This window comes from Pipistrellus kuhlii, unplaced genomic scaffold (genome assembly GCF_014108245.1).
Source record: "Pipistrellus kuhlii isolate mPipKuh1 unplaced genomic scaffold, mPipKuh1.p scaffold_m20_p_6, whole genome shotgun sequence".
Taxonomy (NCBI): domain Eukaryota; kingdom Metazoa; phylum Chordata; class Mammalia; order Chiroptera; family Vespertilionidae; genus Pipistrellus; species Pipistrellus kuhlii.
In genome coordinates this window covers 56,992,770-57,017,261 of record NW_023425562.1, presented here as the reverse complement: position 1 = coordinate 57,017,261, position 24,492 = coordinate 56,992,770, and the positions used below count along the sequence as shown (strand labels likewise).

Below are 24,492 nucleotides of genomic sequence, written 5' to 3'. Positions count from 1 at the left end.
AAAGGAAATTGCACAAAATAGTCAAAAGATGGCGGCCGTTTACACATTTTGTGAATGTGACAGTTAAAGGGATTCTAGCAATTCGCTTGCCCTTTTTACAAAAGTGAAAAGAAACCCTGCAAGAGTTTTTGATAATGAGTTACCCATATGTGCAACGTTGATTTTTAAAAATATATTTTTTATTGATTTCAGGGAGAGAGAGAGAGAGATAGAAACATCAATGATGAGAGAGAATCATTGATTGGCTGTCTCCTGGCATGACCCAATGGAACCGTGACCTCCTGGTTCAGCTGCTGAGCCACACTGGCTGGGCCGCAACATCATTTCCATGGACACAGAAGAATGCAAGGCATTGAAAGAAGACCATCTAGCACAGTGTTCCTTTTTTTTTTTTTTGGCTATAGCTTCTGAAGCTCAGAGTTGATTAGAATTATAGGATATAAAGGAGGGGGGTGGGAAATGGGAGATATCTGTAATACTACCAACTATAAAAATATATATAAAAAAAGAGTTATATGGTAAAAGTTTTGTTCAGTTGATGCTGTTTGTGTTCATAACCTGAGTCTGAGGATATTTGATCTTATCCACACCTGTGATAATATTTGTTATTTATTGATCACTTAGCATAATGCTTGGCACTTAGTTTTACATGTGTCAACTGGTTGAATCACCAACAGAAATTGGAGGTTGGGTTGATATGGCCCTTATTCCAGATATGATTTGGTGATGGAGATATCTGTATGCTGTATTTACCTCATGTGCCACAACCATGAGATTTACATTTTTCAAACTAATACTACATTAAAGAATAAATTATCTGGTATAGTACTGCAGACAGCTGTCTTCAATAGAAATCCTCAGCACTCAAAAACAAGCTCAGTTTACAAAGTTGGTTGGTACTCATGTACCTGGTGATTTTGCCCTTAAAGATTGTATTTCAGTTTTTGTTCCTTAGGAACTAAAAGGGATAAGGGACAAGATGCCTTAATGAGCCAATTAGGAGTCATCTTTATTGTGTGAAGGTTCAGAGCAGATTACCTCTATCAAATTCTGGACAAACACAGGAGGAAATATTTCCTTTTTATATCCTTCTAGTTCTTTGTGTAAGTTATTTTTATAGACAGCTTGTAACTTTGAGTACACATCATATCTAGCAAGAACCTGTCATATCTATACAGATAACTTGTAAACTTGAGTATCATATCTACACAAACACCTATAACCTTGAGTAACATCTATACAGGCACCTGGCATCAATATCAGTGTATCAGTTAGATAGCTAGCTTGCAAGGTCAGACAATTAAGTTTATCTTTTCTATTCAAGCAAAAAAAAGTTATTTTACAGTCTAAAGATAACAGAGTTGACCTACAGAATAAAAGACTGTCTAAGAATAACATAGTGGTTCAAACAGCAGTTTTCCAAAGGAGAAATTACTCTGCTTCAAAGCAATACATGATATTTTAAAATATTCATTTGATAATCTTTGTATTTTATTCGGAAGTTTTATTACATTAGCATTTATTTGATTTTTAGAGAGAGAGGAGGGAGAAAGAAACATTGATGAGAGAGAAAGTCATCAATCCGTTGCTTCCTGCACGACCTCTACTGGGGATCAAGCCTGCACCCCAGGCATGTGCTGTGATGGGGAATTGAACCAGTGAACTCTTGGTTCCTGGGTAGCTGCTCAACTGCTGAGCCACACCAGCTGGACAGCATTTATTTTGATTCCTGATATACTAGTATTTTAAATCCTCTTATATGCTTTCTATTTGGTATAATTTTTGTTGTTTCTTTGTCTTCCTCCTCCCTCCCCTCCCCCCCCCCCTACACACACACACACACACACACACACACACACACACACTTTCTTGGAGATACAGTGAACCTAAGATAACTTTAATAGGTTCAATTTTCCATTTGAGTTTTTGGGAACACAGTTGGTATGGGAATTTAGATGCTGTGAGGACTACCTTGTTAATATAAATTCTCAAGGGAGACCTTTCTCCTCTACTTCTACCAAGATCAAGAGAAATAAATGTTCCCTTATGCATGCAGGTTTATTTCTTACTGTTCCTTACAGAGCCTGAGGAACTTCTATGCCGCAGCTTTGGGTGGGGTGCTACAGAGCATATTGGAAATGACTTTACTGAATTGAGGATCACCAGGGTAGTGGGTGCTGTTGGTACCCTGCCCAGGTCCCCTCCCTGGCTGGTGCATCTCTCCCCAGTTTCTGTGAATGTGCAAGTCATGGGAAAATCAGGTGCCCAACGTGTGTTCCTACTTACGTGATTCTGTGTGCAATGGAGTCTTTATGGACATTGAGCATGTAATTAGAAAGAAAGGGTCTGTCTGCAAAAATAGCTTCTGACAGGTAAAATTTAGTGTTTGTTTCACTTTCCCCCAGTGACGAATACACAGACAAACTAGGGTAATGTCACTAAGACACTAGTTATAATTCTCTGGGTAAATTTTTAAGTGTACTTTCTAAATTCAAATCATTCTCAGGTGACCGAAAGAGAGAAGGAAGGGGTGGAAGAGAGGGAGAAAGGAAAGAGGGAAGAAAAGGATGGGAGGAAGAAAGATGGTCTTCATGCTTGATGGTTCATGGACAGGCTGCATAGAGAAGTTTTAAGATGGAATGAACTGGAAGCTCAAACAAGGAAACAAGAGAGGCCTCAGTCATCACTCCTGGCAGTGACTTGGGCCCATTTAGTTTTATTAGTTTCATTATTCTAGCCATTTCACCTCCTTTGTATAGAGGTGATGGTCAGGATATGGCCCCTGTGCACCCCCTCTCAGTTGGTGGAGCTGGTAGAAACCTGTGTTCCAACATGGGTGCCAGGAATAAAGTCTATGATGGTGGCTGCAGCCCTGCACCCTTCTCCCAAAGCCTGGAGCCAAGGGAAGCCACCATGAGTGCAAGGTCCAGAGCTGCCTGCACCAAGATACCGGGAAGGACAATGATGGGGAGGCAGGAGGCTCAGTTCCCCTAACAGGCAGATGAAGCCATGACCTGAGACTGAGGAATCAAAATCCCCACATTCAATAAGAGGAGAGAGAACGTGTGTGAGAGGAGAGAAAACACCGATTTGGGCATGTGAGCTGGTGGGACTCGAGTGCAGCCCCAGGATGGGACTCCTCTGAGTCCCCGCTGTCAGCGGGGAGGTCTCTGAGCACTCTTTCTAGAGGATGACCTCCCAGGATGAGTCTGAGGCCCAGGTTGGCTAGAATCTGGTCTGATGCCAGGAGGCCGAGATATAGGCAGGTGACTGGAGGCAGGCAGCATGGTCCGACTGGCAGAACTGGAGGTCCCAGGGGCCTGCACCTTCTTGCTCGGGGTTTGGCTTTGGCTGGCAGAGTGAGGCATGGTCTCTGGAAAAAGAACCAAGACAAGGATGAGGATATGAGAGATTTTGCTACAGTTTTTTTTTTTTTTTTTTTTTGGGGGGGGGTATGGAATAGAGTCCTCTGGAGCTGTCCTGCTCAGTATGTAGATTTCAGTCCTAGTTGGTGAAATGAGAAAGGTCAGATCACCCTCAGGCCTCTGGGGACACCTTGGCCTAGCCTTCGCATGAACAGATCTGCTGGAGGAATATGACCTGCTGGGTGGAGGACTAGAATTTGAATGCTGGCTCTGGGCTAGACTCTCTGGACCTGGTTTTCTTGAGTATAAAACTGGGACAACAACAACAGTCTCACAGGTGGCTGCTAGGGTCAAATATGGATGATGGAAGGGGCTGTGTAAACTAGAATCAAATTTGATTTCCAACTCTTTCATGCACTTGTTTCCTTCCCTTCCCCTAACTCTAAGTGAGGGGCAGTTACTGACTTGTTCTCAATGCTGGGTTAAGTAGCCAGATATTAGAAGGGTGTGACATGGGAACTAACGGACTCAGGAGAGAAAGTGAAGACAAAAATCATTTCAGAAACAACTAGATTACTAGGACCAGAGAGAAGAAAAGTTACCACAGAAGTCTTGGAGGGTAGAAATGAGTGAGACAACCCTAAGACAAGCAGTGCTATTTTCCCATGTTATAGAGGCTGCTCGTTTTCATCAGTCCTTTCTCTGTGCCAGGAATTCTGTAAAGCACTTTAACACACGATCCATCGCATTTTCACCGCTGCATGAGGCCGGCATTATAGTTCATTCTTTTAAAAAAATATATATTTTTATTGATTTCAGAGAGGAAGGGAGAGGGAGAGAGAGATAGAAACATCAATGATGAGAGAGAATCACTGTTCGGCTGCCTCTGTCACCCCCCTCCCCCACTGGGGATTGAACCTGCAATCCAGGCATGTGCCCTTGACCAGAATCAAACCCAGGACCCTTCAGTCCGCAGGCCAATGCTCTATCAACTGAGCCAAAACAGCTAGGGCTATAATTCATTCTTATTTTCACTGACCCAACTTCATACTGCTAATAATCACCCGAATTCTGATTTCAATCCCAGATCTGACTTCACAACATATACTCTTTACACCTTTCCATGTGGCCTTGTAAAAAGTAATCATGACATGGAACTCACCTGCTTTGGTGGCATTTTTGGAGCTGTCTTTAGCTGTGTCCTCGGAATCTCTGGCTGTGGCTTTGTCTTTGACAGATTTGTGGCTCTTCTCAACTTCACGGAGCTGCAGGAAAACATTAATGGTAGGTCTCATGCAGGGAAATGGGTGTTTGAGCTCAGGATGGTGAGATCTAGTTGACAAGGACTCCATCTATCTTCAGTTTTTGGGAACTACCTTAAATCGCCCGTTATTAGTCCTCATGACTGACGGCAGGGGGCAGCAGAACTCAGGTTTGCACAGTGTTTGAAGTGCACCTGGCCCTGGAGGCTGGAAGCCCTCAATGGAAGTTCAATGGTTTTCTTCATCTGGGCAAGAGACCAGTAAAATTAAGGAAATGGGAATGGGGATGGGGATGGGGATGGCGAACTGGCTGTGAAGCAGATGAGATTCGTTCCCGTAGAGGCATGGAGGAAGTAAGGAGGACAGGGTCTAGAGAGGGTTTACCCTATGTAGGAGGTGAGGGTAGAGGAGCTGGGAGAATGGAAGAGAGCAGTCTGAAGCCAGCTAATGTTGAGAGAGGCTGCCTGAGCTTGGAGGAAACTTCCAAGACATCCTAGGCCACAGGTCACAAGCAATATGTAGTTTTGACAACACTGTTTCCTTTAGCATTTATAGCATCAGTCTTAATCTATAGGAATTATCATGGGTACCGGTTTTATGATGTGTGAACACTGGTTGAATTCATTGAATTTCTTCTGTTCTTCAGCAAACTCTCAAACTGTAATTACTGTTATAGACACCCAAATATCCCGAGAATGTAAATGCATGCTGTTGAATCTCACAGGCTGCTACCTGTCATACAGGTATTTTTGGCTTTGATTCAGGAGAAAGCCATTTAGAGCACACAACTGGGTTCACAGAGATAATCAGCAAAACACAAAAACATGACATCATTTTTGCCTTCCAGAATGAAAGTTGTGACACAGTAATGAAACTCGAGACAGACTCACCGCTTGGATTTTCTTTCTCAGCTGGGCATTGGCGCGGGAAAGGGTTTTGGAAACCGAGTTCAGGTAGTAGATGGCCAGGCTGTAAGAGAAAAGCATGCCTCCTGTGGGAGTGCGGCCTTGGAAAGTGACAAGAGCTGGATGCCTGTCCCGAGATGTCAGGGCAGGCTTCCTGGAGTCAGTGCCAAGGCTTTCCCCCCTGGGCAGGGTGGAGAGAGGTCTTACCATCCTAAATCCTCCACTTAACATGGAAAAAAGGCCCTGGACATCCCTGCTCTCCCTATCTGATGGAACGTGGACGTGACCTACACATTTCTACCTCTCAGAGTGCTCAGTAAAAGGCGGCTAAAGGAATCACCCCTCTTATGGAAACCTGAAGAGGTCGGGGAGTAGCTGGGTGTCTTGTCTACAAAAGAAGCTGCTGGTGTTTCTGGGCACTGCCCCGTGCCGGGCTCTGCGCCCCCACTGGTTTGGATGAAAATCCATGAAGTAGAAATGATGGTTCCCATCTTTACTAGTCAGTGTCCTGGGATTCAGAAAGGTCAAGTCATTCGCCCAAGGCCAGCCCCTCTTCACGGGGAACACGGTCACCCATAAACCTTTTACCCTCTCTCACCTCCAGCTCCTCCCCAATAAACGGGTTGTTAATTAGGAGAAAGTGCCCCCAGAGCCAACTGTGTTCTATCAGTGCTCCTCAGAGCATCGGAAGCCAAAGCTCTTTTCACAATCGCCATGTATGGAGAGAGGCAGAGCAGCCCAGTGCCTGCTCCCAGTTAGCCCAGAAACACAACTGCGGATGCCCTGGAGGCCCCCTGCTCGGTTTAGTGGATGGAATTTCTTCTCTAAGCTGCTGGTGTTCAGCATCAGGCGCCCACTGGCTGCCTGCAGGTCGGGGTGTCCTTTGAGGCTATAATCTGGGCTTCCCTTTCACAGGACCTGCGGGGGCTCTGACCTGGACTGTACAATCTGAGAACAGAGAGGCCACTTGGGTGGGTTGCTCAGCCAGCCTGTTAGCTGAGAGCTTTTTAGGTTCATCCTAATTGCCACTTTTCTCCGTGAACTTCAGGCCTTAGCTACTCCCCACCCTTCCTCTCATGTGGGCCGCCCAAAGCCACTTGGGTAGAGTCTACCAGCTCTCTCCGTACAGAGGAGGGAGAGTGGGTGAAGGGACCACGCTCTGTTTTGGCGCTTTCTGGGCACCAGGCCTTGCCCTTTCTCCTAATTAACAACCCATTTATTAGGGAGGAGCTGGAGGTCAGAGAGGATAAAGTGTTTATGGGTGACTGTGTTCCCCCTGAAGTTGCCTGCAAAGGTCAGGTTTGGTGTCTGGGTTCCAGAATCTTTTCAGGGGGTCCAGGGCAGTCCAGGTTGTTATAGCATGTCAGCCCTTTTTCATGCCAGGACTAGAGCAGATGTTTGGAACTGAGCAGTTTAACACTATCTAATTCTAAAGAGAACAAAGAAACACATACCTATGATCCAAGAGTTCCACTCTAAGATGTCTACCTTAGAGAAACTCTCACATGGAGACATATATGTACAAGGAGCACATTTGCAAGAGCAAAAAAGTAGAAACAACCTAACTATGTCTATGCAGAGAATAAACTGGTTCATTCATTCATAAAATAGAACATGTAGCAATATTAAGATCTATGCTCATGTATCTACATGGATAAATCTCCTAAACATAATGTCGAGTGAAGAAAACTATGTAGTATGACCATTCATTCAAGATTTTCAAACTCAGAAAACAATAGTACACATACACATGATGAAAGTACCAAAATAATAAGCTAATCAAAATAGCAGTTACCTTCTGAGGGGGCGGGAGAGAAAAGGATTGGAGAGAGCTTGAAGTGCATCTTCCCTTAATAAGACAGATCTGAAGCAAATACTGCTAGATGTTAACATCTAAATTTGTGATCACGTACATGGTTGTACTTTTCTGTATGTTAGTAATATTTCATAATTAAAAAAAACCACACATGACAACAATGGCTATTTATAAAGAAAACCTAATATTTTCACTAGTGTATTTTTGATGAGGCAATTCAAATTCAGGGCTAGCTTCCTGCCTTCTCTTTTCTTTCCTTTCCCTGGTCCTTCAAAGAGCTTTTACTGTTCTCCTACTCTGTCCTAGGTGCGGGGCTGGTGTTGGAGATAGAGACCCTCAGACCCGCCCACCATCCTCAGGGGTTTCTCAGTCTGTGAGAGGGAGAGTGATGAATGAAGGAGCCAGAAGTTCTAGGGCACAGGATGCTCTGTGGAGAAGTCCCATGGACCCCGCAGGGACAGGCTGAATCAGCCCCTAAGGTTTCTCAGAGGCTCAGAGCCAGAGGTCTTTGATATTTCTAGTGAATGTGTAGGAGGGTGTTACAGACACTATCAGCACCCACCCATATTCCTTGGCCCCTATCTTTCAATATGGAAATCCCTGTTATGAAAACCTGAAAAGGTGGGAGAGTAGCAGGGTGCCCCCACTGGTTTTGATGAAACTCCATAAAGTAGAAATGATGATTCTACTGAAAACTTGCAGCTGCCAGTACCTTTCCCTCTGTGCCTGAAGCGTCCCCAGCAGCCCCCTGCACAGAAACCATTCTCCCTGGGAATATGCCTGGCCTGTATTGCTGGTCAATGAACCAACTCCTCTCCCCTCCTGAGATTCCCAGCAGCATTCAACCAGTGACTGATGGGAGCTGGTGTGCAAATGCCCCAGATCCCTGCCCTTGAGTGAGGTAACTCTGAAGCACACTGTTTTCCAGAATTCTCCAGCAGGACCAACATCATACCAATGATAATAAAGCAGCTTCCTGCTTGTCTACCCTGCTTCCTTCCCCCCAAAATTACTTGCATTTGAATCGTTGTCTCAGGATCTGCATCTGGGACATCCAGACAAAGAAGGCAAAAAAGAAAGATCTACTAAGGAAGTTCCAACTATGAAGGGGAGGTTTCAATGAAGCCCAGCCAGGGGCCTTGGCTAACTTACAACATCAGCAGGATGGCTGGAATGATCAGGCCTGGATTGGCGATGAACGCAAAGATCTTGCCCAGGAAGGTTGGAAAATCATTTTCAACGGTCTCTTGGATGACGTCATACATTCTGTTTTTCCCACTGGGAAGAAGAGGACACATTACAGCATGCTGCAAAGCTCACACGACACACGACTGTGTGCATGCCCCTCCCACAGCTGCTGCTCACCACTGAGCCGGGAGAACCACAGATTGTCCCCACAAAGGGTTGCCTTTTTTGGGTCAGTGCCCTCACAACTTTTCAAACTACATTGGCCTCCTGCATCTGACATCTTATGCATGTTCACATACACTGTCATGGGAGAAAATTGCCTGTACTATAGCCATGGGACTGACACAGAGCTTCCCATGCAGGGGAATAGTTCTCTAAAGGCTGGCGTGATGGATGACATCATGGTGCCTCTCCATTTTTTACTATCAGGCTCTTTACAAAAAAGGTTAGCTGATCCTGGTGTAGGTAATACTTCTTACCTCATAGCATTGTGATGTGATGAGTACCAGCTACCCCCAAATTGGGCAGGACTCAGGCTTAACAAACTTGCATATATGCTTTAGTACGGATTTGCACACTCCTCTAAGCACTTTACAAATAATAACACGCTAAATCCTCAAAACAACCTTAGGAGGTAGTAGGCCCTACTGCTATTTCCATCTTATAGGCATGAACCTGTAGTGTAGGGAGCTAAGAAAGTTGCTCAAGATGACCCAGCTGGCAAGTGACAGAGCTGGTTCTAGAATCTATGCTCTAAATGAGAGGGCTGGCAATTCTTTTCTGAAAGGAGATAGATAATAAAGATTTTAGGTTTTGTGAGCCAGAAGGTCTCTGTTGGAATCACTCACTTCTGCTGTGGTACCGAGAAAGCAGCCGTAGATGATATGTAAGCAAACAGGTGTGGCCGCGTTCCAATAAAACTGTGTTTATAGAAGCAGGTTGGTGGTCTGGATTCGGTCCATGGGCTACAGTTTACCAGCCCCTATTTTTAACTATATGCTGTGCAATGCTGCCCATTTCATTCACTTATATTGTTTGTCTGGAACAGATCCAAACCTGAATCCCTCCATGAAAAGTGAATTTCTGTGAAGGGTCTAGTTTAAGCATCGACCCAGTATTCTTTTCTAGACAGTGGGTGTAAAGCCGTGAAAAAGGAAGCAAAAAATCACACCCTCATGGAGCTTATGCCCTGGTGGAGGAGACAGACAACAAACAAGATAAATAGGCAGAAGGAATGGCATGTAGATGTTAGTAAGGAGATAGAATAAGCAGAAACAATGGTAAGTGTGTGTGTGTGTGTGTGTGTGTGTGTGTGTGTGTGTGGCATTTTAGTTAGGGTCTCCAGGGAAGGCCTCACTGACCTTTGAATAAAGACCTGGAGCAAGTGAGAGGAAGCTATGAAAATATCTAGGGGATGAATGTACCAGCCGTTGATGGGTTTTGGTCAAAGGAGTGATAGAGGGAGGTGACAACCATGTTTCCTGCTGAGTTCCATTTTCAGGTCCCTTCCCCTGCCACCTGGGTGGAGGCTGCCAGGGCCTCTCAGGATAGCAGATGAAGCGGGAGGGGCAGCTGGTGAGGGCTGCATGGCAAAGACCTGTTCCCTAGCTTCCTTCCTGAGGACAGGCGGGCAGCCTCAGCAAAGGGGCACCGCCGTCTGCACCCAGAGTCCAGCCCTCCAAACCTCGCTCAGGAAGGCTTCCACCACCTGTGCCATGTGGTTCTCCCTGCAGCCTGGCATTCAGGCCTTCTACTCTACATCTACCCTCCTCCCCCCCCCTCCCCCCCACACACACACACCTTCCCTTCTGTCTGAACCTCTGATCAGCCAGATTATAGTCTGTTGTGAGCACTCCTGCTACTCTCTCCTTTGAGCTCCCAGGACACTCCCTGTGCGGCACTAACTACAGGGCTGTCTCTAGCTAAGTCCTTTATAAACCGAGCAGCATTCCCCAAAGGGCGTTGATCCACACTGGTAGGCAGGGCAGGGATGGGGGTGAGGTGGGAAAGGCTCTGGGGTGAACAGTCTAAGGAGGAATTCACTCTGAGGCTCGTGACACCCTGCCCCCAGCCCTGGATGGGTGTCACACGAAGAGAGGGTCTGTGGCCAATTAGGATAGAAACATTAGCCTGCACATCTTATCTTTTTGCATGACTCCTCCGAGCCTTTAGTACAGGAGCTGCAGCGAGCATTTCTGAGTGGGAAGGTGGCAGATCAAATAGTCAGCAGGTTCCAAACTGCTTTAACCACAGACTCCTCTTTACGGAGAAGAGAGAGGGCTTCCAAAAGGTCTCACATTTGGAAAGAGAGCAGTCGATGCACAGATTTCTCATTGTACCTCCTTATATGGTTATTGATCTCTTTATACAATGTCCAGTCTCCCAGACTAGTCTGGTGTATTCACCCTGAACCCACAGTGTTGGCAAATGCTCTGCAAAACGTGGTGCCCCAGGCAACAGTCTCAGTAGCTGCTGCACATTTGACTGGTGATAGTCAATACTGCATATGGTCATTTCATCTTCTGAATACCGCCTCCTCCCACCCCCATCCCCCACCCCCATCCCTGTTAGGTTATTTATCCCCACTTTTTCCTTTCTGCCTTCTTCCCTCTCTCCTTCCCCTGTCCCCCTCTCCTTTCTGTTTTCCTTCTCTCCACCTCTTCTCTTCTTCCCTCACTATGCCCACTAGAGCACAGGGGTGGGCAGACACTGGGGGTTCTCATCTAGTCCCGCCCCCTGTTTTTCATGTTAAAAGGTTAGAACTGTGCTGTCCAATATGGTGGCCATTAGCCATATGGGGTTACTAAGATGAATTCAATTGAAAGAAAATGAGAAAGTCAATTTCTCGGTCCTCACTTCAAGTATCCAATAGCCACGTGGCTGGTGGCTACCGTATTGAATTGTGACACATAGGACAGTTCCATCCTGCAGAAAACTGCTGAGCAGCGCTAATGATTTGCCCAAAGCTCCATGGGGTTTTGTAGGCTGATGTGACACCAGAACTGGAAATCTGAGCCACCGCGCTCTGAGCAGACTGCCCGGGGATGGGGGGAGCTTCTCTCATGCACCTGAAGGGCCCGCAGTCAAAGGAGGGCGGGAGGGACATGATGGTGTAGGCCACGGGCAAAAGGCTGAGGAAGAGCACCAGCAGCAGTAGGCCCATGTAGAAGTTGTTGGAGCGGGAGGCTTTGAACACGCGCTCATGGGGCACGTTGCTGCTCATCACCGCCCAACACTGGAAGTACATGGAGGTCAGCAAACGCAGCACGTTGATGCCCACCAGTCCGGGGGCGTAGAAGGAGCCCATCCTGGAGGGACAGAAACACACACCGGTTGGCCTGGCAGCAGGAGAGGCCAGGGAAGGGGGACAGGAGGAAATGGGCTTGGTGGGTTAGGGGAAGGAGGCCCCGCCTTCTCTGCAGGTCCCAAAGGAAGGGGCCTCCCGTTTAACCGGACATTTATCACCACACCATAGCCATTCATTCCCCAGAAGGAGACACGCCGAGCATTATTGCCTCAGCACCAGGCATCTAGCAAATTATACGGCCTCCTGACCCTTTCTCCGTGGCCTGCCTAAAATAACATGACTGTTCAGAAAAGTATTTGGAAAGTTCTCAAATTGAGAGACTTGGACATTGACTTGCACTGAGCCATTGGTATCTTGAAAGTCTTTGGCTGAAGTTACACAACCTCTCTAACTCCCTCCTCAGAGGAAGAAGTTCCTTAGTTCACTTATCTCCCTCCTTCTCTCCTTTCTTTCCTTTCCTTCCCTTTCCTTCTCTCCCCACTTTTTCCTTTCTGCCTTCTTCCCTCTCTCCTTCCCCTGTCCCTCTCCTTTCTGTTTTCCTTCTCTCCACCTCTTCTCTTCTTCCCTCACTATGCCCACCAGAGCACAGGGATAGGCAGACACTGGGGGTTCTCATCTAGTCCCGCCCCCTGTTTTTCACGAGAAAGGAGGGCGCTCCAGCCTCTCCCAGCGAGTTGAGAGGCCAAGCCTGAGATTCCAGTTTTCGGACTCCCCAAATGAGGTGATCTCTAGATGAACTGGGTAACTCACCAGATCATGCCTTGGTTGAAGATCAAACCAAGCACATTTCCACTAATATCAAACTCAGCATAGGAAGGCTGCCGAGAAATAAAGAGGGGGGGGGGAGGAGAAAAAGGAGACATGTTAGATGGTGTCAGCCAGACACTACTACCAGCCACTGGCCAACCCAGGGCCTCTCCAATCAGAGAGAGAGGAACTGTTGATTCAGGGTTCTGCTTCTTTAACATATAGGGTGTCTGCGGAATATCTGTGAGACGTACAAATCCAGCCTCCAGGTCCCAGCACCAGCAGTAGTTCATGAATCGGACAAAACACGCCCTCAGGAAGTCCCCCACCAGGATGGTGATGTATGTCACCAGCATGTCGGACACCGTCAACCTCACGAATTCCTGCGAGGAGGAGCACAGAGGAAGGGGTGGTCAGGGCTAGACTTTGCCCACCTCTCCCAGCTGACTGCAGCCATGCAAACTCTCTTCCACCCACCTGCATTCTTCTCTGCGATCCTCTGAATTTGGAGGCGCAGGGGTGGTGGTAAAGAGCAGAGATCCAGGCTTTGAAACATTCTTATATAGGTCTCAGCTCTATAATTACTACTGGTATTGCTTTGAAATAGTCCCTGAACCTCTTGAAAGTTAATAATATTAACCTTGTGGGGTAATGGGAAACTTAGTGATTATGTATGCAAATTGCCGGGCACACTGGTAATGCCCAAAGCTTGGCAGTTATCAGCACAGATGCAGGATCTGAAGGCTTGCCCCTTCTTTCCCCACCTGCTCTGAAATACTAGTGGCCCCAGCTAAGACTGAATCTGATCTTTGTCACCAGGAACAACAGCTAGCTTTCCTTACCTCTGGCTAAAGATTTTTTTTTCTTGTTATATAGGGAAAAAAATGTAGGTTTTTCACATAGGCACATGGCAAAGGGGGCAAAAGTGTGTTACTTTTTGGTGGAAAATTTCACAAACTTTCACAAGACATCTAGTGGACTTGGAATTCCTAGAAAGTTCAGGGTTTGCTTTCTTCACTTTTATATTCTCCAAATTGATAAATGAATTATTTCTGGATGAACAGCTGATGAATTTTCAGGGTTATTCCTCAGTAAGAATTCAGGTTTATGTTCTAAGTAATAGACAACCCAACATGCGTCAGGTCTCCACTCTGTGCAAGATGATGCTCTGGGGCTCAGTCTGGAGGTGGTGGAGGACATAATGCCTCAGACCCATCATTATCAACTAGCTCAGAAAGATACAAACTTTTATCAGTGATAGGAGCAGTGATGGGCATTGAGGGAGGAGAGCAAGAGAGATACCTCCCAAGGATGTGGGGCAGGAAAAGAGAGACTATATGGCAGAATATTTAAAAAGAATCATGTGGCTGAAACCGGTTTGGCTCAGTGGATAGAGCGTCGGTCTCTGGACTAAAAGGTCCCAGGTTTGATTCCGGTCAAGGGCATGTACATTGGTTGCGGGCACATCCCTGTTAGGGGGTGTGCAGGAGGCAGCTGATCAATGTCTCTCTCTCATCGATGTTTCTAGCTCTCTATCCCTCTCCCTTCCTCTCTGTAAAATATCAATAAAAATATATTTAAAAAAAAGAATCATGTGGGTAACAAACTCTCTATGGCCTTCTAAAGAGGATTGGTTTTATTGACTTGCAGATTCTTTCTATGTCACATATTGTGATGAGTTAAATGCAGGAGCTGCGGAAGCTCAGTGGCTCTACACCTTGAAGATGAGGAGGATTTGAAGAACATGGGAATCTGGATCGGAGGAGGAAGGGATGGTAAATCTGAGCTCTCCATGAATGCGGTGGGAAGGAAAGGCCCTCAGGACCTCCAAGGGCAAGAACAGATCTTTTTCCCTGCGAGATTTGCAGATGGTGAACTTGGAGGCAGTATTCAATGGAGAGTGTGATGTAATTTCCTCATTCATTGTACTTCATTACCTTTAGTTAATAGCACTGTTGTTTGATGCTCTATGAAAGTGGGCTCCATGGAAAAGTAATAAACTCTGCATCTCACTGGGGTGGCTGATGAAGAGAAACCTCATGTAGAGAGCTGGAATTGAGGAAGAGAAGGCAGCAGACCTCTGTGACCTGTGAATATTTTAAGTTCTGCCTGTGAAGGCCAAGAACACTAGGCTTTAAAGCCCGCCCACTGCAAGTTACAGGAATGGTGGTAAAAGTGGATAAAGGGAAATGGCAGTTGTTAAGTTTTGAGTCTCTGATAAAAACCATTAATTCTCTTTACAGAAAAATGCACAGATGCACATACACACACATTCCTGAATCCAATGTTTAGGAGTCATTGTTCTCCAGGTGGAGAACCTTAGGATTGCAGTGAAATCTACAGTAAAACTCTAAATAAAGAAAAACAAAAGCAAAAACTATATTAGTGAATGAAGCAGATAGAGAAATATATGGATTTTGAAAAAATGGGAAAGTGAAAAAGTGGAATTTTCCTAAGAAATATTGGCTGGGCACTTTGGTGGCTTAACAAGGGAAACATCGAGAAAAGAATAAAAACAATTGAGAACAGGGATGACTTTTCAGGAGAGCACAGCTACTCACAATGCCCACGGCTGTCTCCCAGCAGGAGCCGCGGGGCATGTCAGCGGGGTGCAGGGGCGGCCGGGGGACACTCTCGTTCCACCCCGAGGAATTGTAATAGTTAAACAGAGTCCAGTGAGTGATGTTCTTTATCGTCTCTTCATTAGAAAGCTGGAACAGAAGATGGAGAGGTGGGGTTGGAAGGAACCAGGGATGGCCCAACTATTTCCACAGGAACAATAACTGAAGCCAGCACATGCCACAACCTTACCACCTTCTATCTGCCCTCCCCTCAATGGAGTCCCCCCAAATCTAAACAGGAGAGGGGGGCAATGGGCCAAAGTCCTTTGGTCTTTTCCATGAAGTTATCTTCCATCCATCCATCCATCCATCCACCCATCCAATCATTCATTGTTCTTTTGAGAATAATTGACTTATGGTCTATTCTGGACATAGAGGCAGTGGTGACACAGAAGTGAACAAGAGATGGAGCATTCCTGCCAAAACCGATTTGGCTCAGTGGACAGAGCATTGGACTGTGGACTGAAAGGTCTCAGGTTCGATTCCAGTCAAGGGCATGTACCTTGGTTTCAGGCACATCCCCAGTGAGGGGTGTGTAGGAGGCAGCTGATTGATGTTTCTCTCTCATAGATCTTTCTTTCTTTCTTTCTTTCTTTCTTTCTTTCTTTCTTTCTTTCTTTCTTTCTTCCTTCCTTCCTTCCTTCCTTCCTTCCTTCCTTCCTTTCTTTCTTTCTTTCTTACTTTCTTTCTTTTTAAAAAAAAATCTATTTTATTGCTTTTTTACAGAGAGGAAGAGAGAGGGATAGAGTTAGAAACATCAATGAGAGAGAATCATCTATCAGCTGCCTCTCGCACCATCCCTACTGGGGATGTGCCAGCAACCAAGGTACATGCCCTTGACCAGAATTGAACCCGGCACCTTTCAGTCTACAGACCGATGCTCTATCCACTGAGCCAAACTGGTTTCAGCTCATAGATGTTTCTAACTCTCTATCCCTCTCCTTTCCTTTCTGAAAAAAATAAAATAAAAAAAAATAAAAAAAAATAAAAAAGCGATAGAGAGAGAGAGACAGAGAGAGAGAGAGAGACAGCATTCCTCAGAAATTCCTCAGTCTAATAAGTGGCAGAGATGAACAACAGTTATAGAGTGATAAGAGCTATGGAAAAATTTCTCTGAGGATAAAGAAAATTCACATCAGACAATGGCAGCCAGAGAAGACTTCCTGGGTAGGCAAAGAGATCTGAGCCTAAACCTCAGGGAGGATTAGTCAACTAGTCCAACATGGGGAGAGGGTGGAAAGAGAGAAGTTTGCTCTGAGGAGGAAATGTGAGGGTTAGGAGGGTGGAGCAGTCTATTGGAGTAGGAGGGAATCCAGAGATGAGGATGGAGCGATGGCCAAGGGCCAGATCCAATTAGTTCCATGCTTAGAACCTTCTTACAGCTTCCCTGTTAGCCTCAGGAAAAAATCCATGCAGCTCAATAATGAGGAGGGAGGGGTAAGGAGCAGGAGCTTCATCATCTGGGCCTTCCCCGGTTTCATTTTTCACTTCTCCCTCTCTACTCTGCTCAGCCATCCTGCAGTTCTCTATTTGCACCAGCTGTTCCCCCTCTGCTTGTTCCAGTCTCTGCTAAGGTTCCCCAGGGGGTGCTGGAGCCCCTTGAATGCACTGCAGTGCTGTCCTGGGCTTGTCCCAGTGAAGCATATCCTGCAGCATCTGTAATGGATGAGTCTGTCTCCTGGCCCAGAGTGTGAACACACTTGGTGTGAAAACCCAGAGTGTGAACACCCTGCTGTCCCCCGAGGACCTGACACAGAGGACTCCATAGCCATTAGGTAAGCAATGAGGAAAGGTTAGGTCAACTATGACATATCATCTCCATGGACACTTACTCAGCAGTAAACACTCATGGCAGCTATGAAACCATATGGGAAAGGCTGTAGCTAAAATATTGAGTACTAATGGACATGTACAAGATGGGAATAAAGACAACCTAAGAAAAAGACAGCAAAGAACTACAGCAAAATGGTTAATGGTGGCTGTCTTGGGTCATATTCTGGGATTACTTGTTCATTTCCCCCCCCTGAATTTCCCAAAAATGTACTTAATTGATATGACGCATGCATGAGGAGAGTATTATATCTAAACAAGGAAATTTGGTGGGCCCTGGGGGCTGGGGGGACTCTGTGAGCTTTACCTTGAGGTGGACGTCATCCATCAGGGCCAAGAGGAACGTGTAGAGATTTCCCAGGAAGAGGGCAAAGATCCGCCCCAGCTGCCACTTCAGCCCGATGCGTGGGTGGTAGTTCTCCAAGTTAGCGATCGTTTCAAACAGAGGGGGACAGAACATCCCAAGCAGGGACATGACAATTTCAACCTGAGAGATCAGCAAAGCATGGGTTACTTGCCTCATCAACATCACTTGGTTGGTCACCATCTCTGCACCCCGAGGGCCCTGCATCTCCCTCTCCTTGTTGTCCCCTCCTCTGCCTCTGGAGATGCCCTGAGGTCTTCACAACTTGCTGTGTGACCCTGGCAAAGGCACCAACATGCCCTGAGCAGTTGGCATATGTCCCACACATCATAATTGCTCTGCAATTGGTTGCCACCATGACTGTTGCTTATTAGTATTGATAAAAAAAAAAAAAGAAAAAGAAAAAAAAAGAGGAAACTTTCTTTGAAAAGTAAATGAGTTAACCTAGGGGGCGCTGCTTTGTGTTCTGGAAAGCTCTGAACTAGGTAAGAGTCACGTGATAGCTGTCATCATCTCAAGAGACTGGAGGACAGGAAGCTTTGATTCTGTGGGTCGGTATTTGTTTCTGGGCTTAGATAGATGGCTCTGCTGTCTCACCTGAATTAATTCATGAGTCTATGGTCAACTGATGGTTGTTGGCTTCATTCACATGTCTGGTGGTTGACTGGCTATCACCTGGGGTGGTGAGATAACTGGGCCATGTCTCATTACTCAGTAGGCTAGTCTGGACTTATTTATTTTTAATTTAAAAGAAAATGTTTTTTATTGATGTCAGAGAGGAAGGGAGAGGGAGAAAGAAACATCAATGATGAGAGACAATCATTGATTGGCTACCTCCTGCATGCCCCCTACTGGGGATCAAGCCCACAACCTGGGCATGTGCCCTGACCTAGAATTAAACAGTGACCTCCTGGTTCAACCACTGAGCAACACCAGCTGGGATGGAATTGTTTAAATCATGGAGGTCTCAGGATTCCCAAGAGAGTAAGTTCCAATTCACAAGCACTTTTCAAATCTGCTCGTCTCATGGTAAAGCAAGGCACATGACCAAACCCAGCTGGATTCAAGGGATGGGGAAAAAGATGCCACCTCTTTGTGGGAGGAAATCACATTGTAAAGAAATATGTATACAAGGGTGGGAAGAATTTGTAACCATTCTGCCAACTACCACAGATGTCAAATTTCCAAAAGATATTTATAGATTCAATATAATCACAATAAAACTTTAATGTGTTTTACTGTGGATCTCCATGAGAAAATCACTCTACCAGATATTAAGACATACATAAAGCTATGGTTTATGAGTGTGTTATTAGTGCCAGAATAGACAAATAGATCAATGGAATGGAAAAGGAAGCCCAGAAACCTAGCCATGTATTAATAAACACTTGATTTATGACATATGGCACTATAGAGCTGCGAGGAAAGGATCACCTCTTTAACAACTGTGTTTTAAAGCTATCCTGACTGACATGCTAAATAAATCCAGCTCTATCTAGCTACAGAAACCCAATGGGTGACTCTTAGTTCAAGATGTTTGCACTACTAGACTAGAAAGAGATGTACTTTCACTTTCTAAATCAAGTCTTTAGCTGAATGGCACAGGGACCATTGTAATTTCAGTATTTGCCCCTAATATTCACTTCCATAGAGATGCCCTCCTTACCTCATTCCTTTCATACCAGCTGACGTTCTGCATTTTGGAGAATTCCTGGGATCGCTTCACCACAAAGTAAATGAGGTACCCACTCCCACACAAACAGCAGATGATGAGGAAGTTGGCCAGGACGCGGAGAAATCTTGTCAGGTGAATATTTTCTTCTTTGTTACTTTCTTGTTCATCCACTATTGATTCCTTAATGTGTGAAAATGAGATGTGAGTAACATAAGGCCAGGAGCCAAGAGGAACCACTGTTGGGTTCCTGGGATGGCTCCTTCATGTATTTCTATAAGTGAAATAATATAGAGTGGTGATATTAAGCACTGTTGCCTTATGGGGAATTAGTTCTTTCCTTTAAGAAAACCCTGTCCAGTGTGGGTCAGTTGTTTGAGCTTTGTCGGGAGCACCAAAGAGTTGCCAGTTTAATTCCCAGTCATGGCACATGCCCAGGGTGGGGTTCAGTCCCCCAGGAAGTGGGAACTGCCTGGGGTGGCTACCTTGAAGCTGGTGGTGATGGAGGCATATTTGTTGTCGGCTGTCTCTGAATTGCCGATCAGGTAGTCCCAGCTGGTGAACATCTTGAAGCTGAATGTGAAGTTATCACTCTCCCCCTCGCTGGTGCTGCCCTGGGTGTTGCTGGCCATCCTGTAGGGGGCACATCACTGGTGTTATATCTGCCCTGTCTTTACTGTGCCAGCCCAAGGGAACCGTGGTCTGAGCATCCTTGGGCACAGGTAGCAGATATCCGAGGAAGGGAATGAACCATGCAGGTACTCGGGCCAAGAGAGATCGGATTTGGGGCACTTTCCCTTCAAATTCAGAGTCCCCTGTGAGGACCTATGGTGTCAGTTGTGTAATCAGATGCCTGCAGGACACTGAACCATGCTTTTTACCTCAATGTCTGATTTCCTGTGGCTTGATTTGCCTGCAAATGTTTTAGAACTCTGTTCTTACAGAGAAACAGCCTCTTCTAATTTGTCTATTTTCTTCAAGAGAAAATGTATTTTTTTTCTGATGTAAAATCCAATAAGCCTTGAGACAGCTGATACTGCACCCAGGTAACACAGACATCCTTTTCTTAAAGCACCTTGGACCTGCCTTGTTACCCACATATTTCATCCCACCCTGTCCGCAACCGCTCTTTGTGGAGTCTCTGTGAGAATCGTAAAATTCAGAGCAGGGGCTCTATCAGACACTGTGTGTGTGTGTGTGTGTGTGTGTGTGTGTGTGTGTGTAGAGATGGAAGGTGGGGAGTAAGAGTGCACTCTCTCTAATTCTATCTTACATGCTGGCTTTTGGGATTTGCTATTTCAGGAGCTTGGTCAGCTTAGTTAACTTTTGGTTCATCAGAGAAACATTTCATATCCTTATACTTACCTGGGATAATTGCAGGGGAAAACGTAACTACATGAGGCCAAGAATAAAACCAAGCCTGTCTCCTTGTTTTTTGTGTTTTTCCTCCATGTTGCTTGATAGAGCTGGGCAGCCACATGTTACCTCACAGACTCTGTTGTGTGCTGGGCAGGCTCTCATGAATGGTAGCATTTTCCCTTAAAGAATTCTAATTAGGCTTTGAGAGTTCTCTACTCCTTTTCTGCAGACTCAGCTACCCCTGCTCTTCTGGGAAAGTGACCCTTTGTGGCCCTGCCGAAGGTGGTGGGTCCTGGTGGTCAGATGTACATAGGAGACTGTGACACCCCACCCTGCACCCCCCTTTACTGATTGGGGTCCTCTAACTAAGAAGAAGGCAGTTCATGGGATGAGTCAACATTTCTTTAGAGTATGGATTAAGAACCACACACTTGATTAAGACAAAATTAAGAACCAAGTCCACTTCTGAACATGGAGACAGGTGGAGTCGGAGCCAGTGAGGACACCATACTTTCATTTAGGCATATTGTTTATATCACCATAAGTACCAGGCTGGATTCCCACATGCAAGCTAGAGGTATAGAGGCACAGAAGAGTTTTTTAGAGAAAGCTGAGCTCTGGGGGAAGCAAAAACATGTCTTGCAAACTTACCTTACTCAGTACCATACAACCCACAGTGGCCTTTGGCAGTTCCTGGAATTCACTAGGCTATTTCCTACCTCAGGGCCTTTGCACATGCTCCTCTTTTTTAAAAAAATATATATTTTATTGATTTTTTACAGAGAGGAGGAGAGAGGGATAGAGAGCTAGAAATGTCGATGAGAGAGAAACATTGACCAGCTGCCTCTTGCACACCCCCTACTGGGGATGTGCCCGCAACTAATGTACATGCCCTTGACCAGAACCGAACCTGGGACCTTTCAGTTCGCAGACCGACGCTCTACCACTGAGCCAAACCGGTTTTGGTGATGCTCCTCTTTTGTCTAAAATGCTGTGCCCCAGACTTTCAGCGTGGGTGGCAGTTCTCAGCCCCATCTAAAGGAGTTTCTATCCCATGTCACAGAACTTCTCACATTACCCTGTTTACCTTCTATACAGCATACGAAAATCTGCCTTTGCTTTATTTATTTTGGTTTTCTGTCTAAATCCCCCACAAGAAGGTAAGTGGGCACAGAGTGGCTGTGGGAGTAGGATGTCTGTACGAAGAAAATGAAAAACCTGTAAATTAGATGGTCATACTTACGATCTAATGACAATCATCAGGCTATAGCCGAACACGCTGACCCCCACCATAAAGTAAGCCATGGGCAGTCTGTACCTCAGCCACCCGATGGTCCGCTGGTCGTTGTAGTAGCCGTAGAAGAGAGCGGAGTATTTAATGTAGCCCTGTGGGACAGCAAACCCAAATGCTCGGGGTCTGTAAGCTCAGCGCGGTCGTCAGACACTTCCATTCTACCAGGCTTTCTTTCCCAGGGGTTTAGCGGGAGTCTGAGGGGAGGAAGGAAGAGTTCTGGACACTCTTGTTCTTCCCTTCACTTCCCCCAATGGCTTCCAAGTCTATCCATGTCTCCCTCTCTTTCTTCATTCTCTCTATTTCTCCATTATACAGAGTGCAGAGATATAGGACAGTGAGGAGAGTGTGGTTAACATTGGGGAAAAGACTAGGAATAAGGTGTGTGTGTGTGTGTGTGTGTGTGTGTGTGTGTGTGTGTGTGTATGCACATGCACATGCACAAATAGCTCCAAATTCTTAACCTGAGTATGAGACCCTGAGCAAAGGCAGGCATCACCAAAAGTATGTGATGCATCCAGGGACTTTCCCCCAAACTTGATAACATTGGGGCATAAAGTATGAGGCCTTAGGTAGAAAAGGGGCTGAAGAAGTAGGGAACAGCCAAACAAGGTTATGAATAGTTCTTTTGTAAACCCAATTCAGAAGACTGGATTTTATTCCATTTTGGAGTGGGAATAAGTGAATATTGGAGGTAGGGAAGATAGGGTCAGGCTTGCATTGTAAAAAGATCGCTCTGGCAGCAGAGGGAATGGAGATTGAAGGAGCCAAGCCAAGGCAGAGAGCAGAGGTAGAAGATTCCAACTGTGGTTCTGGTGTCTGGATGGCAGATACAAAGTAAGAGGTACTGATAAGGACTCATCCATGCCCATGGCAGGGCGTAGAGATGTAGTGGGGTGTTATTCAAAGGAGAGGGAAGGGGGATGGAAAATGAGGGACCAATTCTAGAAATATTTCATAGATAGGCTCAGACACAGTGATTGATTGCATGTGTGTGCGTGTGTGTGGGGGGGGGGGAAGAGGGAGAAGTGTAGGGTGACTTAATGATTGGATGAACCATGGTTCCAATAAAGGAGATGGGGCAAAGATGTGTGTTTGGTTAAATAGATGTTGGAATTTATGGAACAATAGGACATTCACTTGAAGATGCCCTGTCACACTTGGGGGAAGGCTGCATCAGCAATAGACTTGGGGTCTTCATGTGGGCACAGGGAGAGAGAACCGTGTTGTAGATCAGCTTACACTGATATAGCAGAATGAGGGGAGCAATGTTCTCATGGGGGCTCATGTCCATCAGCATGTGTGCCTGCACCGAGGAGCCCAGGAAGGGGACCGAGGAGGACATAGTTGGCTGCCTTGTTTTGCATAGTGCTGGAATTCTATTTGATAAAGCACTGGGTTTTCAATAATCAAATGCAGCATGTCTTGTGTATTCATGCAGTTTTTAGAGCTCACAATCACAAAGCAGAAGTTCATTGGCATGTTGGCAATGGTACCTCAAAATCCCAGAGGACTGAAAAATCCATGGCTCTTTCTTCCTCAGCTCGTGGCACTGTCTTTCTGGGTATGCTCCCATAGGGCATGCCCATCAGGACCTTGTAGGGACAGGAGGATGCAATTATATGTGGAGAAAATACAAACACGCCGAGACTTCCCTTCTCAGAACAGGCACACCCGTTGTCTTCTTTAAATGACATCAGTCATGTTCCTGATTTTACAAGTAGCACACATTTATTGTGGAAAATGTGAAAAAGCCCAACCACTTGGGTAAGCATCGACTTATAAACCAGGAGGTCATAGTTCAACTCCCGGTCAGGCCACATGCCTGGGTTTCGGGCCGGATCTCCAGCATGGGCTATGCAGGAGGCAGCCAATCAATGATTCCCTCTCTTCATGGATGCTTCTGTCTCTCTCCCACTCCCTTCCTCTCTGACATGAATAAAAATGGTTAAAAATGTGAAAAAGTAGAGAAGAGCATTTTATCTACCACCTCCCCATATTATTAGGGGGAAAAAAACCTACCTCAATGTCCTTAAATTTACTCAACTTCTTTCTGAACCACTGCATTGCCAATGATGTCGTATTGGCCCACAGCATTTTTATGTGCTCTCTTCTCATGGCCATACATTCATTTGGAATAATAATAATAAAAAAAAAACTCCCGGGAAGAAAGTAAAAGCTCTGTGAAGGTAAATTTCCCCAGTGGCTTCTGGGAAAACTGACACTTCCTTGGCTATGGAGGAGTCAAATGAAACTTCTGGTTGACCTCTGGCAATATTTCTCCCCTGGAGGAACCAGGCCTGGTGGAAGAGCGTCTGTACACTCGTTAGAAAATTTAAAATCCTTATTTCTAGGTTGGAGAGTGATACTGGCTTAAGGATATACATAGGACTAAGTGGACTCATAACCCTGGGTTTCCAGGTATGTGTATAAAAGAGTATAAAGGCCAGTTGATGACATATTTGTCAGTACACTTGTAAGTTATGTAGAGAAGAATTCAGTGGTTTTATCAATAATGTAACACTTCTTTGCTACCAAGCACTATTATAATACATCATCAACCACTTCCAACTAATCTGGTTTAATTCATATTACATAGAAGTCCTTTTAATCTCCTAATAAACTGACATGCAGAGAAGTTAGAATTGACTTCATATACTCGTAGAACCAGTTATAGCAAAATAGGGATCAATAAACTGTCATAGAACCCATTAATAAACCTGGAAGGAAGAAAACACTAAATGTAGACAGATAGTTACGGGAAA

General features: G+C 45.6%; 1 protein-coding gene across 1 annotated transcript in view; it reads right to left on the bottom strand.

Moving 5' to 3' along the window:
- Positions 1-2,734: 2,734 nt before the first annotated feature.
- The window catches only part of TMC2 (transmembrane channel like 2), a 43,217-nt gene continuing 21,459 nt past the window's right edge, over positions 2,735-24,492 (bottom strand). Inside the window, exons 8-20 of the mRNA XM_036419835.2 lie at positions 23,224-23,322; positions 21,680-21,822; positions 19,563-19,710; positions 19,072-19,260; positions 17,349-17,528; positions 15,152-15,301; positions 12,845-12,973; positions 12,594-12,661; positions 11,605-11,844; positions 8,501-8,626; positions 5,518-5,596; positions 4,528-4,630; positions 2,735-3,373 (exon numbers count right to left, since the gene is read on the bottom strand). Of these exons, the coding sequence (XP_036275728.1) occupies positions 3,156-3,373; positions 4,528-4,630; positions 5,518-5,596; positions 8,501-8,626; positions 11,605-11,844; positions 12,594-12,661; positions 12,845-12,973; positions 15,152-15,301; positions 17,349-17,528; positions 19,072-19,260; positions 19,563-19,710; positions 21,680-21,822; positions 23,224-23,322 (1,872 nt within the window). The 3' untranslated portion in view covers positions 2,735-3,155. The remainder of the gene's footprint in view (positions 3,374-4,527; positions 4,631-5,517; positions 5,597-8,500; positions 8,627-11,604; positions 11,845-12,593; positions 12,662-12,844; positions 12,974-15,151; positions 15,302-17,348; positions 17,529-19,071; positions 19,261-19,562; positions 19,711-21,679; positions 21,823-23,223; positions 23,323-24,492) is intronic.